Source organism: Lutra lutra, chromosome 9 (assembly GCF_902655055.1).
Source record: "Lutra lutra chromosome 9, mLutLut1.2, whole genome shotgun sequence".
Taxonomy (NCBI): Eukaryota; Metazoa; Chordata; class Mammalia; order Carnivora; family Mustelidae; genus Lutra; species Lutra lutra.
In genome coordinates this window covers 90,994,050-91,017,221 of record NC_062286.1, presented here as the reverse complement: position 1 = coordinate 91,017,221, position 23,172 = coordinate 90,994,050, and the positions used below count along the sequence as shown (strand labels likewise).

The 23,172-nt window shown below is 54.1% G+C and overlaps 2 protein-coding genes across 2 annotated transcripts in view; both read right to left on the bottom strand.

The window, feature by feature from the left end:
* Window positions 1-388: 388 nt before the first annotated feature.
* On the bottom strand, window positions 389-7,635 carry LOC125109844 (ral guanine nucleotide dissociation stimulator-like). The gene is made up of 11 exons (XM_047746953.1): window positions 7,238-7,635; window positions 5,711-5,904; window positions 5,201-5,535; window positions 4,209-4,424; window positions 3,743-3,846; window positions 3,164-3,233; window positions 2,469-2,540; window positions 1,948-2,022; window positions 1,309-1,341; window positions 808-929; window positions 389-658 (listed from the first exon to the last, which is right to left on the bottom strand). Exons 1-11 carry the CDS (start codon window positions 7,387-7,389, stop codon window positions 622-624), a joined length of 1,410 nt encoding a protein of 469 aa, XP_047602909.1. The 5' UTR covers window positions 7,390-7,635; the 3' UTR covers window positions 389-621.
* Window positions 7,636-15,351: 7,716 nt separating this feature from the next.
* Window positions 15,352-23,172, bottom strand: part of LOC125109843 (ral guanine nucleotide dissociation stimulator-like) — a 256,189-nt gene continuing 248,368 nt past the window's right edge. The window contains 2 exon segments of the mRNA XM_047746952.1: window positions 15,352-15,672; window positions 18,714-18,746. Coding sequence (XP_047602908.1) covers window positions 15,352-15,672; window positions 18,714-18,746 — 354 coding nt within the window.

Below are 23,172 nucleotides of genomic sequence, written 5' to 3'. Positions count from 1 at the left end.
GGACTCTCCTGGTCAGTGTTTGTTGCCCTCCTGGGCAAGGACCTGCAACCTCTCCATCTCAGGGGTCCTGAGGGCTGTCTCTGGTGTTTGCCCAGATGCCTGACACTGAAAGGAACCTGTCCTCTGAGGAAACGGGATTTGGAGGGGCCACCAGTAGGTAGTGAGGAGGGCTGGCTCCTCTCCTTCCTGCCACATGGAATAGCTGCTGACTCGGTAAGATTTCTGGGTTCAGGAATGAATAAGAGAGTCTGTACATGTTGTACATTACTGTAGGAAATGAAAGAACCAAACACCCACGTGGGCAGGAAGAGGAGAAAAGAAAAACCTCTTTTTTTTTTTTTTTTTTTTTTTGGTAACAAAACTTTAATCCCAAGGGTTCTCATCCCTTTTTGTTGTTGTTGTTGTTAAATAACAACCCTTTACTTATATTAAATATTCCCCCCCACACACACAAAATAGAATTCTGTAGGTCAGAGGAAGGGGTGTTGAGCAGCAGATGGGGCTCGAGCACCACAAGGAGCCCAGGGGCCGAGGGGCAATCCTTGCTCGGCCAGTGGCCACGGGTTCAGCTCTGATGGTGGCTGTAGCCAGTTGTCCTGGTGCTTGTGTTCTGCTGGCCAGCTAGGACCGTGGCTCCAGCCGGCAGGACAGGATGTAGCTAAGGACAGAGGGACACCTGTGAGTTGAGCAGCAGCTGGCATTCAGGAGTCCCTCCCAGGGTTTTCCCACAGCTGGTGTCTGGCTGCCCAGGGAGCCCTAGAAGGAGGATCCACCCCGCCCCTCACCCAGCTCCTGAATGGGCCTCACCTGTCATCCTCGCTGAGCCTCTCCACAGCCCAGAACCAGGCCGTGAATGGATGCTGGGGCTCTAGGCAGTAATTCTCTGCCGCCGCCTGGAGCAGCATGATGTCCGTGAGGACTCGGTATTCCTGGGCCGGGAGAGAGGCACAGGATGCACACCGAGCCTGGGTGGGGAAGCTACAGGGCCAGGTGAGGGCTGAGCAGCGGGACAGGGGACGACGGGTCCTGGGTCTTGGCACACAGGACCACCCTCCCGCATGCAACTTCATGCGGTCCCAAACTGTTCTCAGAGGCTAGTAGAATCAGCCCCTCCTCCGGGAAGTTCTCCTTGATGCCTTTCTGGATCGCTACTGACTGACTAGATGGGTCTTGCACTTCATTCTTAGCAACGTGTCCCAGGAAATGGGAGATGGAGGGGAGTGGATGGAGCCAAGGAACGTTCTTCCCAGGGGCGTCACTGGTAGGGGCTGCCTCCCCTTCCCTACAGCCAGGGCTACGCATGCTCACCTTATTCTTTTTGCCGTGGTTGATCTCATTGCCCTGGAAAGCAGACAACCATTGTCCTTCAGAAAGAGGCCCCTGGTCAGTCCTAGCACCTTAGACCCACCCCTTGTGAGGCTGCGCGTAGGCCAGGACACAGGAGGGGGCCGCTGAGACACACACACAATGAGACTGGGGTTAGGGCAAGCCCTGGGGTGCAGAGAAAGGAAGACTGGGGGCTGGTGAAAGGGCTCCACGTCGGCACCCTGCAGCACAACCCTCTGTGGTGATAGGAGGGAGCGGCAGCCGCCTCAGGCAGGCAGGGCCTGCTGGGCTCCTGAAGTGTGGCTGATGGGCAGGGTCCTGACTTCACTCTCCCCGACAGGCAAGCTCTGAGGGAGAGGCTGCGGCCCATGCACACAGAGCGCATGCAGCTTCACCTTCAGGATGCGCTGGTGCTTCCCCAGTCTTGGGCACCCGTCGAGGTGCAGACTCCCTTCCCTCAGCACTGAGATGGGCAAGAGACCCCAGTTCCCAGGGGCGGCCGTGAGGCTGTGGGCAAGGGAGGATTCCGAAGGACTCAGAGCTCAGGGCCCAGTCCGGGGACTCTCTGCTCCCTGTCCTCAGGACTCTGGTCCCTCCTCCACAATCCTCAGGCTCACCCACCTCCAGGTAGTCCTCCATTGCAGTATCCAGCATCACCAGGTCAGTGAGGAAAGTGCCAAGGTATGGGACGACACCCTGTGTCATGAGGGGTAGGTTTGGGATGAGTCCCTGCTCTCTGGTGCCCACAGGGGCCCTCCCCGAAAAGCCTTCAGCGTCCTGGCCCACCCCACTTTCCCACATGGAAGGGCCTAGGACCCTCAGTTGCTTCCCCTCGATTCGCTTTCCCCTCACCCTCCCAGAACATCAGACTCCTCCGAATCCCGTCCAGGGCCTGCTTTTTGAAACTCAAAAATCGCGGGCTATGGAGCCCTGGGCCCCTCCCCAGCCACCAATCCATTCTCTCCCCAGCCTGCTAGACTCCTTCCTCCTGGTCACCGGGAAAGAAGACATTGAGGAACTGTGGCGACAGGAGGTGGAGCTGGAGTCGCATGCCCCACCTGTCCTGATCTGGAGGCTTGTCGCCCTCAGGGAGGAGCCCCTCTCCCCTGGCCTTGGAGGCCCTGTCCCTCAGGCACACTCACCTTCTTCGGCAGCCCCTTCCACGCTCTCTGCAGCTGCCTCGCCAGGGTGGCAAGTTTACTCGAGGGCCGCTCCTAGAGGGCCAAGGACAAGGTCCTTGAGAGCAGAATAGCCTCAGTCCCCTTGCGCCCACCGTCTTTGACCGTCTTCAGAGCCTAGACATCCGACCTACGTCTGCTGATACTGACGCTCCATTCTCCTGAAGCATGCCACGAGTCCTTCTAGAACCATCTCAGCTCCCCCACTCAGTCCATGGGACCCCAGGACCTGGAGCTTGGAGCCTGGCCTCCCTGAGCCTGTTTTCTCATGGGCAGAAGGGAGAACTCCACCTACCTCCTATGGTCTCCTGAGCACTCAGGATCCTCTTAACGATCATCCTTTTTGTGGCCCACAACCCATCCCCACTCCCATCTGTGAGCAGGGGCCTGTCCTCTGGGCTGTCCGCGTTCATGTGGGCCCCCATGTGGACCGTCTCGATGGGACACGGAGAGACCTGAAATCTAGCCTAGGGAGTCTGGATGGGCAGCAGCAGCTTGTCGCAGCCCCAGGGGGAATCTTCAGCCCAGGCTGTCAGCACATTCACGCCAAAGGCTTCTGCTCCCCGAGGAATGCTTCAGGGCATTCCCTACCTCGTGCACACAGGATCATGCCTCCCCACACCCCTCCTGTCCTTCTAGCCCTGCACCTTCCGTGCTACCTTGATGAGTAGTTCCCTGCCCTGGGGGTTGTCTTCTCTGCAGAGCTTTTTGTATGTTTGGAAGGTCTTCCTGAAGAGAGGGAAAGAAGTGAGGCTCAGGGGAGGCCTAACGTGGCAGGGTGGAGTGCGAGTCCCCTTTCTTGGAGAACCCCCACATGTCCAACGGGCTGGCTGAGGGTTTGGTCTGGGCTGCTCTGAGCACTGGGGTCTTCGTAGGACATGGGAGGGAGTTCTCCGGGGCGTCCCCCTGGGCGTCCCTTCCCAGCTTAACCGAACAGCTCGGTTTGGGCGCGGTTTCGGTTGAGCCATGGGCAGAGAGTTCAGTGGTTGCCAAGTCACCACGTGGAAATATGGAATTCAGCTCAGGCCAGGGTGGGGCATGGAGGAAATTGGATTTCTCAAGCAGGAGGCATGGTGGCCTGTTCCCCAGGAAGGCTGAGAGAAGCCGCCCCAGGCCCAGGTCCTTTGGTCAGGGTTTGCTGCCTCCCAGGAGGTCCAAGCTGACTGAGGGGGGAAAGGACAGGCCTGTGGGAGATCCCGCCTCCATCCTGGTCCCTCCCTGGAGACAAGCCTACTCACCTGGAAACGTTGTCCCATGTCCTCTTCAGGCGGTGAATGGGGACACTCTGCAGAGCCGCGAGGATGGCATGCAGGGAGGAGTAGTTCCCCAGGATCTGACAGGCCTGGGGGAGGGAAGAGAAGGAGCTGTCAGTGGGAGAGCTGGAGCCCTAGATGCTCGAGAGCTTCAGTGCCCCCCTGAGCTTCCGGCTCCCCCGTGGATGAAGCTGATGTCCAGGGAGCTGCAGAAGGGCCCAGGCCAGCCCTAAAGAGGAACACTGCTGGCTGGAGGGAGGGGTTTCCCTCACGGCAAAGGAGGAGTCACGTAGGAAGTGAGCGTGCCAACGTTGGGCCATGCCCCCGGGAGGAAGAGCCTAGGGAGCACAGGTCTTAGAGCAGGGCCTTCAGCCCTGAGAAGGGAGCAAGACAGAAGAGCAGTTCCCGAGGCTCAGGAGAGCGTCAGGGAGCTGGGCCTCCCATAGCATACCTTGGCCACCCGGATCCAGTGGTCCACCACCACGGCCCTGTCCCGGGCTGTCATGCTTGGGTTGCCAAGGCACGTGGTGACGATGCAGCTGGCCACAGCATTGAACTGGGCGATGGTGGCCCGGACTGTGGGTGCCAGGTGCTCGTTGCCAGGCCTGTTCCTCCGGGACCAGACGGAGCCCAGGCACTGATGGGGCACCACCTTCTTGAACAGCTCCTGGGGGACAGGGGGAGGTTTGTTGAGCCACACACATGTTCGCACATGCAAGACTCATGTCCTCGGGAGGGGTCCCAGGTCAGAGCTGGAGCTCAGGAGGCTGCGAATGGGGCCTGAGCCTGCTTAGAGAGCCTGGATTTCCTGCCACTCTTCTTCTCCGAGGGAAGCCAGTGCAGGATGCCCCAGGAGCCAAGAGAGGCAAGGGAAGGGAGGAAGGCATGTGCACCCAGATCATTCCGTGTCCAGGGGGCCGCTCCAGGTGGTGCTCCCACGGGGGCATCTCCTCCTCCAAATGCTCATCCCTGCGGTCCCTGTCTCCTTTCAGGTGCCCATTCTCACCTGGTGGCTGAAAGCATGGCTTTCTGTGTCTAGCCTGTCCTTCCGGACACTTGAGATGCCTAATCCAGGTTGAGGGCGCTCAGGCTCCCAGGCAGATGGGTGGGCGACCCACGGACATGACTGCACACAGGGAGCTGCCCTCCTCCCCCCGAGGGACCTAGAGCCTTCCCGTGTATGGTCTCTCGGTTCTGACTCATTGCATGTACGTGGTACCTCTGCCTCAGTCCTTCTCAGTGCCTGTCTCCACAGTCCGCAGCTGGACAGTGAAAGCTCAGGTCTAAAAACCCCGATGGCTTTCCACAGTTGGTTAGGGCTGCAGCTGAGATCTGGCCCTATATCCTAGGAGTCCACATCAGGGAAAAGCAGCAGGTATAGGGCAGCTGAGAGCAGAAGAAAAGCCGGCCCTGCCCTCCTACCCTGGGGGCCCAGCTGCTCACCGCATCCATGTAGGTGAGCTGCTCTGCCACCAGCCTGGGAGGGAAGTCCAGGAGGTCAGGCTCCTTCTGTTTGAGCCGGTTCTTGGGTTGGCAGGACGCCTCTGCGGCTGGAGCGGGCCCAGTGGCACCGGAGACAGCTGGCGTGCAAACTCCCGGGCAGGCCGATGGCCCAGCTGTCTGTGCCTCAGGACCCAGCGAGCATTGATAACATAGGAGCCCCTGTTCCAGTTCTGGAGCGGCCGGTGGAGGGCAGGCTGGCTCGGACCCTGAAGGTGGTGGCTGATGCAGAGCCAGGGTTGCCTCTCGCTCCACGGGAGGCTCTTTGGCCGGCTCAGCTGCTGGAACGCGTCGCATAGCCGACACGGGGGTGGGAGTAAGGGAAAAATTCAGCCACAGCGCTGACACTCCATGTGCCTTTCCCTAAACAGGACAGATCCCATGGCCTTCCAAGGAATACCCAGCCCATGAGCCCCATCCCAGATGGCCTTCCCAGCTTGCAGTGCCCCTTACCCTCCGCCTCAGCCTCTGTGAGCTTCAGAAGTTCGCGCTGCCTCAGCAGAACGGGGGCATGGGTGTTCAGGTCCCGGTCATGCCACGTGAGGTGCACATAGGCCCCCTTGACCTCCACGTGGGCACTGTGCAGGGACTGCCCGATATCCTGCCGTGTCTGCTCAGGCCAGGTTCCCAAGATGGGACACAGAGTGCTGGGGAAAGTCACATGTGGAGCAGAGTCAGAGACCTGGCCTTTCCTTGGCCACGCTACTCCCACAGCACCATTCTTTCGGTGTGGGCCCCCCGGAATGGCCCCGGCCCACTTGCCACCCCGCTGGAGCTGTCCTTGCTGACTGCTGACCAGGTGGGATGAGGGACCTCTCACAGGTCTGTCACGTGGCCCCTCAGTCATGCATCCTCCATGCAGACCGGTATCTGGGCTTTGGTTGGAGGCCGACGGGTGAGTGGTCTGGACCCCACACTTTCTGTCCTTGGCCCCACACGTGGTGGTCAGCGGAGGTGGATATGGATAGGGGCAGACAGAGCAAGAACGGACCATCCAAGGGATGGCTGTTGTAGGCACCAACTCAGCCCACAATGGGCTCTGCTTCCCAGAGAGCTTGGCATCCCGTCCACACCTCTCTTGGACTCTTTGGCTTCTTCCGAGGAAGCCGCCCCACTAAGCTCTCCCGTGGAAATCAAGAGTTCTGGGAGATCCCTGGTTCGGAACATCCCTCGCCAGCAACAACCCCTGTCGTCTCCCACCCTGCTCTGTGGAGCCAGCAGGACCTCCTCTGGCACCCAAAGACCCATCCTGTTCTTCCTTGATCGTAGAGTGCCTCCTCATGGTCCCAATAGAGGTGGATCAATTCATCCCTAGACTAGGTCACAGAGATGCCCCATGTGATGAACGCTAGACATGCGTGCTTAGCATGTGGAGAGTACCTATCTGACCCTCGGACGAGAGTGGAGACCCCGACATTGTCTCTACTTTACCCATTCACTGCTCCTGGTGACTAGAGAGGGCCTGCCTTCCTAGGTGCTTAAGATCCACGATGGAATGAAATCATCCCAAACAAGACTTTGCAAATCCTGAGTGGCCCTTGGGCTGCTCTGCCTGCTCCCAGTGTCCCCTTGATCTGGGCACATAAAGGACCAGAGTCAGGACCAGCTAGATGGCATCTCAGAGGTGCTTTGGCAGTAGGAACGCTGCCGGCTTTGCGTTCCCTTTCCATAGACTCAGAAGGACCACAAGCCTGTGAGGGTGGAGCCTGAACGCGTCTTCCCTGGAGAGAGAAATGTTCAGCGGGAAGGGGAAGATGCCCAGCATGTCCAGCAGCTTTCTACAGAGCCGGGCCCCAGAGAAGCGCGTGCCATGTTTCCTCCCATGACTTCCTCCGGTCGCCCTACGAGGTTCATCCTCTTAGCACCCCCACTTTTCAGGAGAGGAAAGGGAAGGTCAGAGTGGTGCAGTGACATTCCCAAGACATACAACTAGTAGATGGAAGGCTCCCCCCTTGTGCTGGCTATGGGGCGGGCACTCACCTAGTGAACTGCTGATCCAGGACGTGCTGGGCTGACGTGAACATCTGATAGATGGAGCACATTGTGGTGAGGTTTGAGAGGCTTCTCTCCGGGAAGGATAGCAGCAGGGAATGTCCGCATTTCTGCACTGCGCCTTCTCTGAGTGCCAGCATCGTGCAGGCCTCGTCCAGGGACAGGGATGATGCCTTTTCCAGCAGGCAGACAAGGGGGCGGGGTGGGGGGCAACGTAGTCAGCTTCAACGCCGTGAAACACCAGGAAGAGCAGGGTCTGGAGCTCAGACTGCATCCTCCCATCCCTTTGGGAACTTGGGCAAGACGACGAGGGACTTGAGTGCCCACCCAGAAAAAAGGTTCTAGGCTGAAAACCTCCAACCAAGTTCCAAAGGACCCATCTAGGCTTAAATTAAATGTACTGGTGACTTCAACATGCTGGACAACGATAGCATGTCTGTCTCTTCCTAGCCTGTATGAAGAGCTGTATGCATGCCTTGGAGTCATGAGGAAGGAGCCCTACTGTCGAGAGGAGAAAGGAGAGGCTGAGAATCTCCAAGGCTGCTCAAGATCATCAGCGTTGGGCCCGAGATCTGTCCAGAGCATGGGCTGCATGGCATTTCGCCTATGCTGCTGAGGCTCGGCCTGTTGCTGTCAGGGGCAGAAAGGTTCAGGGGAAAACCACCTTCCTTGGCAGGCCCCAGGGCAGCCAGTTGTGTCTAGTCTGGGTTCTGGCCTGGCCCTGATCCATCTCTGGGTCCTGAGACTGGCCGTGAACCTGGGCCCGTTCTCACCCCAGACCAGCACGGGATGTTGTTGGCGGCCTGTGGTCCCTGCTGCTTGTCAAGGGAGATGGAGTAGCTGAAGCCTTGCAGCAGCTCATGCCGGATGTCCTGGCTGGAGCTCTGAAAAGACAGAGCCAGCTACCTGGGCCAGGAGGCATCAGAGGCCTTCCACCCAATCTTTGGGTCTAAGTTCTGGCAGATGGAGCGACCCAAATCATCTGTGAGGACCCTTAAGGGGCCCGTTCCTTGCAGCATTGCTGGAACGGCAACCAAATGGAGGCACGTCAAGTTCCAGCAGCCTTGCAAGACCGAGTCCCTGTGGCAGACCACCTCCTTTATGGGGGACTGTGAAGACCTAGAGGGAAACAGCCTGTGAGCGGGTGGACCTCCTAGCATTCGATGTGTTCTGAGAGACGATACGTTCCAGAAAGACCTGTAGAATGGCTTGATGCCACCGGCCCTTTTGTAGGTTCAATCACCCTATCTGGTATGAGGATTTGGAAGGGCGTGGGCCAGTTCTCCAGAACCCAGCTGGGTTCTCCACAGGTTAGCTGGCATGAGGAGGGAAAATCGTAAAACCAGTGGGAAAAGGCAAAGATACTCATGGCTTCGTGAAAAGCAACACAAGGCCAAAGGAAAGAAAACAAAACAACCGCCCTCCAAACCACGGAAAACATTCACTCGGTTCTCTGCCAGTCCCACGTAGGTGAAGAGTGTCTTCCTCCCTTACCCATAGCTGGTGGCAGACGTGCGCAGGTGTGGGTTACTTTGGGGTGGGGCCTGCGGGATACTCAAGTGGAAACACTCTGGGAAGGCCCCCAGGTTTGTCCCCATAGTTGCGTGAGGGCCCTGGGTGTGGAGAAGCTTCTTCCTATTCTCACCTCAGAGCAGCACTGATCCTGGGTGGCGTGGGACACCTGGCCCTTGTCCAGCGAGTTGGAGTCGTTGAAGTCCCCAGCCAGCTCATTCACAATCTCTGGGGTGCAGCTCTGAAAATGCAGTGCCCCATAGACACAGGGCCAAGAGCCATTAGCAGCCTCCCGGGACATTGCCACCAGGGGACACCCCCACTAGACATCGTGTTCTCCAGTTCAGGCTAAGAGGGTTGGCTGAAAAGACATTGAGCAAGGAGGTAGCCAGAGGACACTCTAAGGCTCATGACTACCATGACCTGGGGTATGAACATGACAGATGGGTCCTACCTCCAACACCAGGCAGCTTGTTTCTGCCCAGGAAGGGCATGTCCCTCATCCCCTGTCCCCACTCCTATACACACACACACACACACACACACAGTCCCCCACAGAGAGAGAGAGAGAGAGCGACACCCACACAGTAAGGGGCAAGTGGTGTGGGCAGGCTGAGGTGGGACCACAGTTGTTGCCGGCTCTCCAGTGGGCTGCCCAGAGCTGCCTTGTGTTACCTGTTGGTGTCTCCCGCCCCATGACCAGAAGCTTTGGAAAAGAGGGCTGAAGCGCTGTCTGCAACTGCAGTAACGTCTCCGGCTCTGGGCTCCCCTGGGCCCAGCGCCCCTGGAAGTAGGAAGACAACAACTGAACATCGTGTTCTGTCGAAGGTCTCCACTCAAGTGCGCTGGAGAGCAGGTTGCCCTTTGAAAGTGGGTGCCTGGCTACCAGAGTTCTAAGTTCAGTTGGGGCCTCTCATGAAGGATGTGAGGTCACCCTTTCAGGATTCTAATACCTGGGGCCCTTCGTTCAGTCACACCTCTCCGCAGCCCCTTCAGTTGACTCTTGACCTCTCTTCCCTGGGACTGTACACAATGAGCCAAAAATGCCAGAGGCACCTATGCTCTGGAAATGGCACTCGGGTCCTCCCTTTCAGGAGACAGAGCTGAAGTCAGACCTTTGTTGTCTTCCCTTTCCCACTTCTGTGTCCTCAGTCATTGGGTGTCTCTCCTAGTGCCCACATTCCCAACCTGCATAGTGGGGACCAGGGAGAATCGACTTCTTTGGGACATCTTGGGGTGTATGGAGATCGTATTTGTGGTATGTGTACGATGGTATCACGGGAATCAGAGGCACACATTGAAGGCCGGAAGAATTGCAGGAAGGGGTGGCACTTGGCCTGGAGGAACGCTCCGAGGAGGCCTGGGTCCCGGCTTTGTGTTGTTTTGGAACCATCCCTTCCGCTCTTGGCGTCATTATAATGGGGCACCATGATGGCGTGGAAATGCATGAAGATGCAGACTTTGTCATCCCCGGTAGTGAAACGGTTCAGTTGTTTCCCACATAGATTGAGAATGAGACCTCTTTCCCTCGTTCTGGTCTATGAGGGGAGCAGCCTTCGCAGTGGCTCCCAGGGATCGTGACCTGTGGTGGAGGCATCACTTTGCAATTCTGGGTGGTAGGCGAGTGGCTTCTGAGCCACGGGATGTACTCAACGTGATGAAATAGCATGCCTCGTGTTTCTCTAGATGTCATGCAAAGAGTTTCACACTTCCTAGTTACTGGTCTCCTGTTCCACTTCTCCCTTGTTCCCCTTTTCTTCTCTTACTCTGAAGCGAAAATCAAGCCCAGATGGTTGGGGCTGCCATCCATCGAGGCTCACAGTGCCAGGAACGGAGGCAGTGGCAAGGCCAACATGCGCCCAGAAACTCAGATTCTGAGTCGAATGGTTCCCCGAATGATGGGTGCTAACTTGGGGGAAAATCCTCTGCCAGTCCAGCCTCGGTCCCAACCGCGGGCTCAGAAGTATGGTGATGTTGAGGAAGCATGCGAAATTGTGCCTCCATTCCTCTTCTGCAACAACTGTGGGGCATTCAGTCCATGCATGGGAAGATGCAGGGTATTGGGGCAATGCCGTTCCAGAGGGACAAGAGATCGCTACCTGTCTCCCAGGCCTGAGGCCCTCTCCCTACCTTCCTCACTACCCTCTGCTCTGCTCCCAGTTGCTCTCCAGCCACACTGGATGCCTCTTTCTTCTCCTCAGGCCAACCCAGCTTCTGGTAGTGAGGCTCTAAGGCAGAGGTGCCTGCCTTCTTCACGACACAGGGCCGCCAGACTTGTGCGGGACTCGCTCCCTTGTTTTCATTCTGTCCTCAGCACTGTCACCCTCAGTGAGGCCTTTCAGGCCTTTCTATCCAATGACCCTGCAGCCTTCTTTCAGAGCATTCTTCCTTTGTCACATGGAACGCTTGCTCTTTTCTTGCGCATGGCACTGTTTCGTGCGTTGGTCCATCTCTCGACTGTGGGCTCCCTAAGGGAAGGAGCCCTAGGTGTCTCCAGTGCCGTGCATGAGTCTACCAGGGTCCCGGGTCTAGGGGAGTGCTGGAGTGCAGAGTTTGTGAATGAATAATTGACATGGTCTTGGAGCCCACCTCCCCTTTTAAGCACCTAGATTGCATAGAGAAGTGCTACTCCAAGTTTCAAGCTGTTTCTGCACAGGAGAACAACCACAATGGCCTCAACCTGACTCTTCCTGCTCCATTTCCTCCAGCACTTCTGCCTGGGTACCAAGGACGGGGCGTGCTTTGCATCCTGGTCTCCAGCTGTCCTGGGACAGCCCGAGGCCAGCAGAAAGTCCAGCAAAGAGTTGCTCGTTTTCCCCCCGCCCCCTTTGTTTCTTAGTTTGTTTCTTTTTCTTGAGTGGGGGGTGGTTAAGGAGTCCCACAAGCATGGGCTTTCCAGAGTCACAGGAGCAAAGGAGCACAATCTCCAGGCTCTAAGGGCAAGCGCATGGATGACAGAAACCTCTCTGTCCTCCTTTTCTGTTCACTCCCACAGTGTCCTCTTTACTATTCCAGCACCCTCACCTCAGCCAGAAGAGTGCTTCTGCACCCACCCCTATATGTGCCTGGGACAGCCCTGAAGGTCTCATGGAGACTAGTCTTGTCGCTGGGCCCCAGACACAGTGGCCAGTGCTCTCGCATTTTCCCAGAAGACATAAACACATGAGGAACTGGTAGGAAGAAAAGGTCGTCACCATGACTACCCATCCGAAAAATGCCACCAGGTGCATAATGGGATATCCCATCGCATCAGTTGGATTAGCTATCCCAGGGAACATCGGAGCTAACAAATGCCAGTGAGGATAAGGAGAAAAGGGAACCCTTGGACACCATCAGTGGGAATGCACACTGGGACAAGTCATTGTGCAAAACAGTATGGAGGGTCCTGGGAAAAAACAAAACCAGCCAACCAACCAACCAGCCATCTACCGTAGGCTCCCAGCGTTCCCCGTCTGGGAACATACCCATAGACATCCAAGGAATATGTCCAAGAACTCCCTGTACCCACCCCCATGTTCAAGAATCATTGTTTTCAACAGCCAAGACGACGAAAACATCCGTGCCCTTTCGTGGTGACTGGATAAAGAAGTGTTAGCCTATATAAGAGGAGCCATAAAGAGAGGAAATCAGCCATGAAGAGAGGAAATCCTGCTAAGTGTGAAAATACTAACGGACTTCTTCTTTTTCTAAAGGTTTTTCTTTATTTATTGCTCAGAGAGAGAGAGAGACAGAGAGAGATCACAAGTGGGTAGAGAGAGGGTGGGAACCTTGTTCCTGCTGAGCATGTTCCAAAGTAGGTCTGCATCCCAGGACCCTGACATCCTGACCTAGCTGAAGGCAGAGGCTGAACCCACTGAGCCACTCAGGTGGCCAGAAATGGACTGCTCAAACATTATGCCAAGTGAGAAAAGTGAGACCATGGAAGGCACATACCATCTGTATGTAGGTAGGGAGCTATAGATAGAGAGATACTAGCTTAGATAGATAGATTGGTAGATACATAGAAAGGTATATGGATAGATAGGTATTATCGATAGATGATAGATAGATCTTCTCCCCTTCTAGGTGGAATCTGAAACCAAGAAGTGAAAAGGAGAAAAGCGAACTCAGCAAAAGCCTTCAGATGGAAGGAACCAGAAGCAGAGGGCAGAGGGTGGGGCAGGGATGGAGTGAATCGTGGAAAGGTACAAACTTCCAGTTTTAAGAGAAAGATGTAAGAGGGAGGTCGTGTACAACCGTATGACTACAGTTCATACTGCTCTATGGCGCGTTAGAGAGGTGTTCAGAGAGCCCGTTTGGAGAGAGCTCATCACACAAAGAAGAACCTTTCGTTTCTTTGCTCTTGCCTTTCTCTTTCTACCTCTAAGAGAGGATGGCGGTGGACTCAACTTATTCTGGTCATCCTTTTAGGGCCTAGGAAAATGAAATCATTGTGTTGTGCAGCTGAGATGTGCACAGTGCTCAATGTCAATTCTTTCAATACAACTGGGGCCAAAAATAGTTTACTATTCCTAGGGAGCCTCAGGCAAGTAGACTTGGTAAAGGAATGACACGTAAGCAAAACTGGAAACGGCAGAAGCTAAAGTCAGTAGATTACGATAGGCATAGGAACATCCAAGCCCCTTGCATCAACAACGGGTTCTGAGTGGAAAAAAAATGAGTGAAGGAAAAATCAAGCAGATGAAGGAGAATGTTCAGTTTGGGTTCTGTTTCAAAACATGATCAAGGACTAACAGGTCTCAAGAAATTAACTCTGAAAAATACCTTCTCACATAAAGTTGTCCCGGGTGGGGCAATTCTGTTTTTCAACCTCGAAGTAGGCACAGAAGGACAACATTTTGTTGGCTCCATGTTGTCTCAAGGAAAATGGCGGAAGTGGAATGCCTGAGAGAGGACCTACCTGGAAAGGGTATAAAGGGCCGGACGAAATGGTCCTGTGTTCATTTCTCCATCTTTGCAGCTTTTCAGTGTAATTTATTTTTAGGTCGTGAAGTCCATGAAGTTCACGGAGTACATTCTACATGTCTTAAAAGCATTAATGCCTTTGTCCAAGCTCCCTGGAACCCACCTTCCCATCTCATTGCATCTTGTCCATCTAAACCTCTTTCGCATGAGTCAGACTCTTCCCACGAGCACCTCCTTCCAGCCCTTGGCAAACACCATTCTACTTTCTGTCCTTCAGAATCTACTTTAGGTAGGTCCTAAGACTGGAGTCAAAGTTGGTATCTTCATGCATACTCCTCTCACTTAGCATATTATCCTCAACGTTCGCCCGTGGGGTGGCACATGTCAATGTTTTCATCCTCTTTACAGAATGTATACTGTCCCAACGTCTGTATATACAACATCTGTTCCTCCCTGGACAGATACTTGGATTGCGTTCATGGGTTAGCTTTTAGGAACGATGCTGCCATGATAAGGTGTGCTCAGATAAGTCTCCAAGGCCATACTGTTCATCAATGTGGGTATCTAGCACAGAAGGGCAAGTTCTAAAACCCATGGTAACTTTAAAGTTGATTTTTAAAAAACATTTTATTTATTCACTTGTCAGCGTGAGATAGCGGCATGCAGAAGCAGGAGAAGTGGCAGGCAGAGCAGGCAGGGGAGAAGCAGGCTCCCGGCTCAGCAAGGAGCCCGATGCGGGACTCCATCCCGGGATCCTGAGACCGTGACCTGAGCCAAAGGCAGACACTCAACAGACTGAGCCACCCAGGCGTCCCACTAAAGTTGATTTTTGTGAAGAACTGCCATGCTGATTTCACAACCATGCCCTTCAACCTTCCTACCACACACAATCAGCAAAGCTCCTACTTCTCTATATCTTTGCCATCGCTTGATCTTTTCCTTTCTCCCAAGTCTTTGTTTTGTTTTGTTTTTTTCTATGGGGAGTCAACCTCATGGATGCGTCACGGTATCTCATTGCTTGTTCTAATTAGGATTTCCCAAGGAATTAGCGATGGGAACTATCCTTTGCAATGTCCTTCCATGCGTATAGCTTTGAGGTTATGTCTCTTCCCCATTTGTCCATTCACACATTACATTTGATTTGTTTTTCTTTGTTGTTGTTGTTGTTGTTGTTGTTGAGTTTCAGGGATCTCTAGATATTGTGGATATTGAGAACCTGTCAGATCCATGGTTTGCAAACATGCTCTCCCGTCTTCTGGACTGTGCTTTCCCTTGGTTGATCATGTCATTCAAGTCACAAGGATTTTAAGTATTCTGAATGTCGAGTGTGTGAGTTTCCTTTTCTTTTCCATCCTGTGCCTTGCAGGTCGTATCCATGAAATCATTGCCCAGTCCTGTTTTGTGAAGCTGAGGAAGATGAATGCCGCGGAGCTCGGAATTCAGAGATGAAACAGGATCATTGGTGGAGGCAGGCAGCAGCATGAACTGGTGACGCACAGGCCTGATGCTGCGGTGCCGGCCTGATGCGATGGCACGGTGATAGGAATAGGTACGGTGGGCGAGCAGGGGCCGTGTACTGGAAATGATACCCTGCCCTTTTGGGGCACCACCTGTGTGGTGATGGGAGCAGTGAGACCTAGGACTGGACATGTCCCCAAGCTCAGCCCTTCTTCAAAGGGAGCCTTTTATTGCACCCTGCTCCAGTCCTGTTTGAAGGGTTTCTTAATCCGACGAGGGACATGGACTTCTTCCACGACAAAGGGTGATGATAGTGGTGTGGTGACACCTGTCTCCGAGGAACTTCTCCTCCCTCTATCGTGAGCCACTGTGACAGGTGAGCCACTGTCTGGAGTCAGTCGCCAAGAAGGTTCGAATGCCTCAGGGACACTGGGGCAACCTCCAAGAGGGACCAGTCTGTCATTGCCATGCTGAGCTGAATTCAGGTAAGACCTTTGTACCCTTGTTGTGTGTTCCCAGTTCATGGTCCCGTAGTTCTGCAGGTTCTTCTATGGGAGAGAGGGCAGGGCCGTGTCTGAAGGTGAGCTGGAGAGCTCTCACACCTCCACGACTGAGATGGAGACTCTGCCCCTAGTCATCCCACAAGTGAACAAAGGGATGGACGTCATCCAGCAGCCAACTTCCAGCCACTAGTATTCATGCCACCTTTCTGGAAAACTTGTAGTGAGGCCCTTGTAAAGGATGGAGGGGGCACACCTGTAGTAACTCCTGTGGCACGTAGGGATATTACCTGCTTGGGGTGAGTCACCTTGAAGAAAAAAGGTGTTAGCCCCCCTGTCAAGAGTGCTCCGCAGTGACTAGAAGGGCATGAGGACTGCAACTGGTGAAAGCCTGTTTGAAAACCTCTTTAGGGCTGAAAAAGGTAGAGTGTCCTGAGAATTGCCTCCTCATGAATAGGCTATGTCATTTCCTTGCTTGAGGGGAGAAAAGAAGTGATCCTGTATTTTCCACATGGAAAACAAGGATACAAAGAACCTTGGATTGTATTTTGTAGTGGTTGTTGTTGCTGTTGAAATCATTTAGCCACCATAGAGCACATCATATTAGTTTCGAAGGTAGTGCCCAAGTATTCCTCATGTTCGTATCACCCCCAGTGCTCATCCCATCGTATGCCCTCCTTTATGCTCCTGCCCAAATTGCCCCATACCCCCACCTACCTTCCCTCCAGCAACCCTCTGCTTGTTTCTTAGGTAAGAGCCTCTCATCCTTTTTCTCCCTCTGGTGGCTTCCCATTCAGTTTTCCCTCCCTTCCCCTGTGATTATCAAATGGCTTCACTCATAGGTGGAACTTAAGACCCAGGCAGGGCTTTCTTTCAGTGATGTTATTTTGTATCTTTCCATGTTTGAGCACATTTCCCTTTTCCTGAGAAATGACCCATTCCAGCGATATGTCCATTGTGTCTGGAGGGACGGGGGTTCTTCACTCTTGCTCAGTGAGTTGGGATCCTGAATCGTGTGTCAAGAGAAACTCCTCTGTGTTACTGTTCAATTGGTGCCATTGCGGGGCCTCCGTTTCCTTCTTTGTGTTATCCTACCACCCCCCCCCCTTTTTTCTTAAGAGTCTGTGTGTCTGGATAGAGGTATTCCTATCCTTGTTTCCTTTGGCATCCATTTGCATGACAGATGCTTCCCCTCTGCTCAGTTTACATCTGTGTTTTGGTCTTCCAGGTCAGGTGATTTCCCTATTTCAGATAAGTGATTGGAACATGGGTGTGTCACGTGGTGGATCTTGGAAACCAGAGACTTCAGCACCACCTGGACCTAACAGTCGCCTTGGCCAGCAAGGAGACTGTGGGAATCTGTGGTTAACAGATGAACATTTATCCTGGCAAAAGTGTACCAATCTCTGCTCCATCAGTCCCCAGCCAGGGAGCAGTGGCTACCATGGGTCTGACCAAGTGGCTGGGGCCTGGAGGGTACTGCTTCCTTATCAAGAACTGTGTAAGAAAATGCAGGAAGGCTGGACATCCTAGCTCCTATGTCAGCATAGATGTGAATAGAGCCAGGCCCAGCTGTGGCCCTAAATGTACACCTCCCAGTTTCTTATTTTCCCCAGCAGATCCATAAAGAGCAGGGAAACGGAATCCAGAGATCATAGACAACGATCCCAGGAGGATTCCAATCTTCATAAAGCATGAACCTGGAGAGCCTAAAGGGAAACTGAGGATGGAATGTCCTGTCTGCCCTTATTCCATTGACAAAATATCTTCCTCGGGTTTTATGTCTTCCACAAGCGGGACTGGATCTCTTTACATGTTTTTTCCCACTTAATGCTGATGCAATTCCAGAGACTGAACTCAACAACTCTCCGTTCCAAATACTGGGTCCAAACCAACACAAACACAAGCACAAACACCATATCCCAAAGGAAAGAAGACATAGTCCTCCTTGCTTTAGAGTGGAGAAAAGCAGCCCCTCTCCTTGGCACCACATAGTTCTGGAGAGCGTAAGCCACGCTCATGGACTCTCCAGTTCAGTGTTTGTTGCCTTCCTAGGGAAGGACCTGCAACCTCTCCATCTAGGAGTCCTGAGGGCTGTCTCTGCTGTTGGCTCAGATGCCTGACACTGAAATAAACCTGTCTTCTGAGGAAAGGGGATTTGGAGGTGCCACCTGTAGCTAGAGAGGAGGGATGGCCCTTCTTCTACCTGCAACTTTGAAAAGCTGATGACTCTTTAAGATTTTTGGATTAAAGAAGCAATAAGAGAGTCTCTACATGTTACACAGTACTGTAGGAAGTAAAAGAACCAAGGCACACTCATGGGCTAGAAGAAGAGAAAAATATAAACCATTTAAATATATTAAATATTGCTGCCCCCACAATAAGTCATTAGTTGAGAGGAAGTGGTGTTGTGCAGATGTGGCCCATGCAGCACAAGTACCCCAGCTGCCGAGGGGGAATCCTTGCTCGGGTACTGGCAATGGGTTCAGCCCTGTTGTTGGCTGTGGACAGTTGTTCTGGTGCTTGTGTTCTGCTGGCAGGACAGGATGTAGCTAGGGACAGAGAGACAACTGTGTGTTGAGGAGCAGCTTGCATTCAGGAGTCCCTCCCCAGGTTTTCCCACAGCTGGAGTCTGGCTCACCAGCAAGGAGGCCTGAGGCTGCCCAGGGAGCCCTTGAAGAAGGACCCCAGGAGGGGCCAGCAGAATGAGTCCACCCCGACCCTCACCCAGGTCCTGAATGGGCCTCACCTCTCATCCTCGCTGAGCCGCTCCACAGACAGAACCAGGCCGTGAATGGATGCTGGGGCTCTAGGCAGTAATTCTCTACCGCCGCCTGGAGCAGCACGATATCCAAGAGGACTCGGTATTCCTGGGACGGGAGAGAGGTACAGGATGCACACCGAGCCTGGGTGGGGAAGCTACAGGGCCAGGTGAGGGCTGAGCAGTGGGAGAGGGGACCGTTCCTGGGTCTTGGCACACATGGCCACCCTGCTGAATGCAACTTCATCTGGTCCCAAACTGTTCTCAGAGGCAAATAGAATTAGCCCCTCCTCCAGTATGTCCTACAGGAAGTGCCACTTATTCTCACCTTATTCTTTTTGGAGTGGTTGATCTCATTCCCCTGTAAAGAAGACAACCATTTTTCCTTAGAAATAGCCCCTGGTCAGGACTAGCATCTTACACACACCCCTCCTTAGGCTACTTGTAGGCCAGGACACAGGAGGGGGCTGCTGAGACACAAACAATGAGACTGGGGTCTAGAGCAAGTCCTTGGGTCCAGAGAATGGAAGATTTGTGATCCTTAGTAGGGCTCCAGGTCTGCACCCTGCAGCACAACATTCTGGGATGACATAAGGGAGCTGCAGAAGACTCAGGCAGGAAGGGGTTTACAGGTTCCTGACCTGTTGCTGATGTGCAGGATCCTAACTTCACTCTTCACCACAGGCAATCTCTGAGGCATTTCCTCCTGCCATCAGTCTGATGCTCCCATCCAAGGGAGGAACTGGATGTCAGGCCTCTGGGATCTAGAACCTCAACACCCAACCTAGGGTTAGGGTTTGGTCCTGTGAAAATGGCAGGCTTGATGTGCCATTGCGGAGTCAGGCTCTCTGGAGGGCGTTGCTCTGGCAGACCGCCAGGCTCCCAGATTGTGGTGTGGGGGTCCTCGGATGGCGTGGGTGGCTTTAGGGGGCATGGAGGTTTCTCCCGCGAGGAGGGTTCTGCCCAGGGCCAAATGGCAGAGTTTCCACGTGGGTGGCACCCAGAGTCCTGTGTTGTGAATACAGGGTCCCCAGTCTGGAGGGCTAGGGTTCCAGGCCTCTGGGGACAGAAGCCTGAACACCCAACCTAGAGTTAGATTTATGTCGTAGGGGCATGGCAGCCCCAATTTGCCGGCGCTGTGGTGACCCATCCCAAGGCCTGAGTGGAGAGCACGTGTCGGCAGGACCATGAGACTCCAGGTTCCTGGTCCTTGGGCGTGCCTGAAGTGGGGGTGCCCTCAGGGAGGCATGCAGGTTTCCCCTGCTCTGCGGGTTCAGCACATTTCCTAAGGGCAAGGTTTCCTCCTGGGATCACGAGACATTATGGGTCCCCCATCTGGGTTGATCAGCCATTGGAGTATGGAAGCCTGAACATTCAACCTGGGCTAGGCTCAGTGTTAGGGTTAGTGTTAGGCTTAGGGTTAGGTTGATGTCTTCAGGACAAAGGCATGTCCGATCTGCCAGCACAGAAAAGGGCTCACCCAAGGGCTGAGTGGAGGGCGGGAGTCAGGAGGGTAATCAAAGTCTGCGCTTTTGGCCTGGAGGGGCAAAGATGGCGGGAACACCCCCAGGGGAACATGCTGCTTTCTACAGCTCTGAGGCTATGAGCTAGCAGCCATTAAAACGGTTTCCTCCTGGCTGAGACGCTGAGTCCTGTCATCAGTCTGATGCTCCCATCCATGGGAGCAATTGGGTGTCAGGCCTCTGGAGTCCAGAACTTGAACATGCACCGTAGTGTTAGGGTTTGGTCCTGGGAGAATGCAGACACGAAGGGCCAGTGCGAAGGCAGGCTCCCTGGAGGGCTGAGTTAGAGCATTTTTCAGGAAGACCGTCAAGCTGTGTGATTGTGGTCAGGGGGTCCTCGGAAGGTGTTGGGTGGCATGATGGGTCTTGTCTGTTTCTCCCATCCTGAGCATCCTTCACAGGGCCAAATGGCACAAGTGCCTCCTGGGTGGCACCCAGGGTCCTGCATTGTAAATAAGGACTCACCAGACTGGAGGGCTACCAGACCAGGCCACTGGGGACAGAAGCCTGAATAACCACCCTAGATTAGGGTTAGGCTGACGGGCCATGGCAGGCCCAATCTGCCTACACTGTGGTGGCCTCTCCCTATGGCTGAGTTGAGGGCTTGTGTCTGCAGGATTGTCAGACTTCTGATTTGTGGTCCTGGTGGGCACCTAACGAGGATGTGGCCCAAGGGATGCATGCAGGTTTCTCTCACTCTGCGGGTTCGGCTCATGTCTAAAGGGCGTGGTTTCTTCCTGGGATCAAGTGCAAAGTTGGGGTGCAGCTCAGGGCTCTCCCATCTGGAGACTTCAGGAACCAGGCCTCTGAGACCAGAAGCCTGAGCACACAATGTGGGCTGTGGGTTAGGTTTAAGGTTAGGGTTAGGGTTAGGGTTAGGGTTAGGGTTCGGGTTCTGTCTTAGGGACAAGGCATGTGGGATCTGGCAAGACAGATATGGGCTCACCCAAGGGCTGAGTTGAGGACGGGACTCAGGAGGATCCTCAGACCCTGGGGTTTTGGCCTGGAGGGGCATAGATGGAGGGAATGTCCTCAGGGGAGCCTGCTGGTTTCTTGCGCACTGAGGGTATTAAATAGCACCGAATGAAATGGTTTCCTCCTGGCTGAGAGCCTCAGTCCTGCCATCAGTCTGATGCTCCCATCCAAGGGAGGAACTGGGTGTCAGGCCTCTGGGATCCAGAACCTGAACACCCAGCCTAGGGTTAGGGTTTGGTCCTGTGCCCCAGTAAGCGCACCTGCTAAATCTGGAAGGAAAATGTCAGTTGATGGCTCTGGTGTGAGTGTCTGAGGTCCACTTCTTGCAGCCAAGTGCAAAGGCTTGTGATGGCTTTTCTGCTGGTTCTGATACTCTTCCATCTCTGTGTCTCTGGCTGTCTTCTCTGGGCTGAGGTTGTGGGAAGCCTGACCTCCAGCTCTCCCAGGCTACTCCTGCCTCTGTTTTAATTTTTTTTATTTGTTACTTTTAGATTATTGCTCAATTTCCAGAAGCAACAAGAGAACCCCAAATTCCAGGCATTGTTTCCAAAAAGTAAGCACTCCTGTGTCCGTGGTGAAGTAGGTAACCCTCCAAGGACTAAAAGCAGAAAGAATGATGTTTCTGGTGGATTTCAGAAAACATTTGGGCTGAGGGGAAGCTCTTTGGAAATAAATGGAGGCTGTGCAATCTGCGTCTGACCCATGGGGATGGTCTGGCTCTGGTGGCTCAAACAGAGGCTGGAGACAAGGAGGATGGGAGGGAGGGTGGCAATTGGGCATGGGCTTCCAGACAGTGGAAAACATGCTGTGAGCCCTGGACCAGGGAGCCTCACCACCCAGCACCTGTCTCCTTACCTGCAAAATTCAAGTCACTGGGCGAGCTCGGCAGGTTGTGGGGCTCAGCTGTGGTAATGGGTGAAACAGCCAGGATGGCACAGGGCACCTGGGATGGCTCCAGTACAGGAGCAGCTATGAACAACATTCATTCATCCATTCAACAGATACTTATGGAGCTCCCATTCGTGGGCTGGGTGGGGACGCCAGGGACAAAATGTGTATTTGGGAGACTAGATCCCCATATCTCATAAGAAGAGATGCAAAAGGGTTTTTCAGAGCAAAGAGGCCTCTGGCCTCATCCTGTGCCCACCTCCTATCCCCCTGCCCTTTGGACCTCAGTCCCGACCCCCAGCCCGCCCAGGGATGGGCTGGAGGATCTGTAAGAATCCTGACACTGTGCTTATGACCCTCCTGAGGTCTGCCTCTGGTCATTGAATCATTTTCCTTGCAAGGAGATGGGGCTGGATTGGTGAGGTGACATGTCTATCTGCCCGTCAAGACTGGGGATCTGCAAGGGCAGGGATTGTGGGCCGTCAGTCACTCTGGTGTGTCCAGGGCCCAGCATGGGGCTGGCACTGGAGTGGTTTCACAGGTATCAGGCACCTGCTACTATTTAATAAGACCTGGGAGGCTCAGAGGTCAGGCATGAAGTCCCTCTGTGGGCTCTCAGAGGAGGCCCACATCTCCCCTCACGTTGGCAGGCTGGCCAACACACTCTCTCTACACCGTATTACTGGGGAGGTACCAAGAACTCCCCAAACAGGCCCAAAACGAACAAAACCAGACAATTCATTACAGCTAGCCATTACTGCCACTTACTCGGTCTCCAATCCTCACACAACCTGGGAGGTGGAGGTACTATGTGCCTGGTAGACGGGGAAAGGCTTCTGCACACCATCAAGGATGGGTCAGCCAGTCCTGGGCCTGGAACTGAGCCGAGGGAGCTGACGGCACATGCTTGTCTTCCTCCAGCAACAGCTTTGCAGCCCTCAAAGGAAAAACTGGGGTGAGAATCATTCTGGGAGTCTCTGGGTTCAGTCTGCATGGGGGAGGCTGGACGGCTTTGCCTAGGCAGTCAGCAGTGAGCAGCAGAGCTGGGATTGGCACGGGCCACCCTAACATAGTTGTCTCATTATTACGGAGGCGTATTGGGAGCTACTGAGGTTCTCACAGATGAGGGGAGTGCAAGCGCCCACATAGCTTATCTCACTCCTTGTATTTTTAATTCTTAGGCTCACTGAGGGTGTAAGTGACTGATGGGCCCTCGGGAAGGGCTCTGGGCTGGGGCAGGGAGCTGTGGGTGGGTGGCAGGACAGGGGAGAGGGTGAGGAAAAGGCAGACAGAGGGTGTCACATGTAAATCTGTGGGCCATAATGTTTTTATCTTTTGTTTTGCTTCTGGATTCAGAACAGTGGTCGCTAGTCATTGTGGTGTTTTAAAACCCTAAGACTC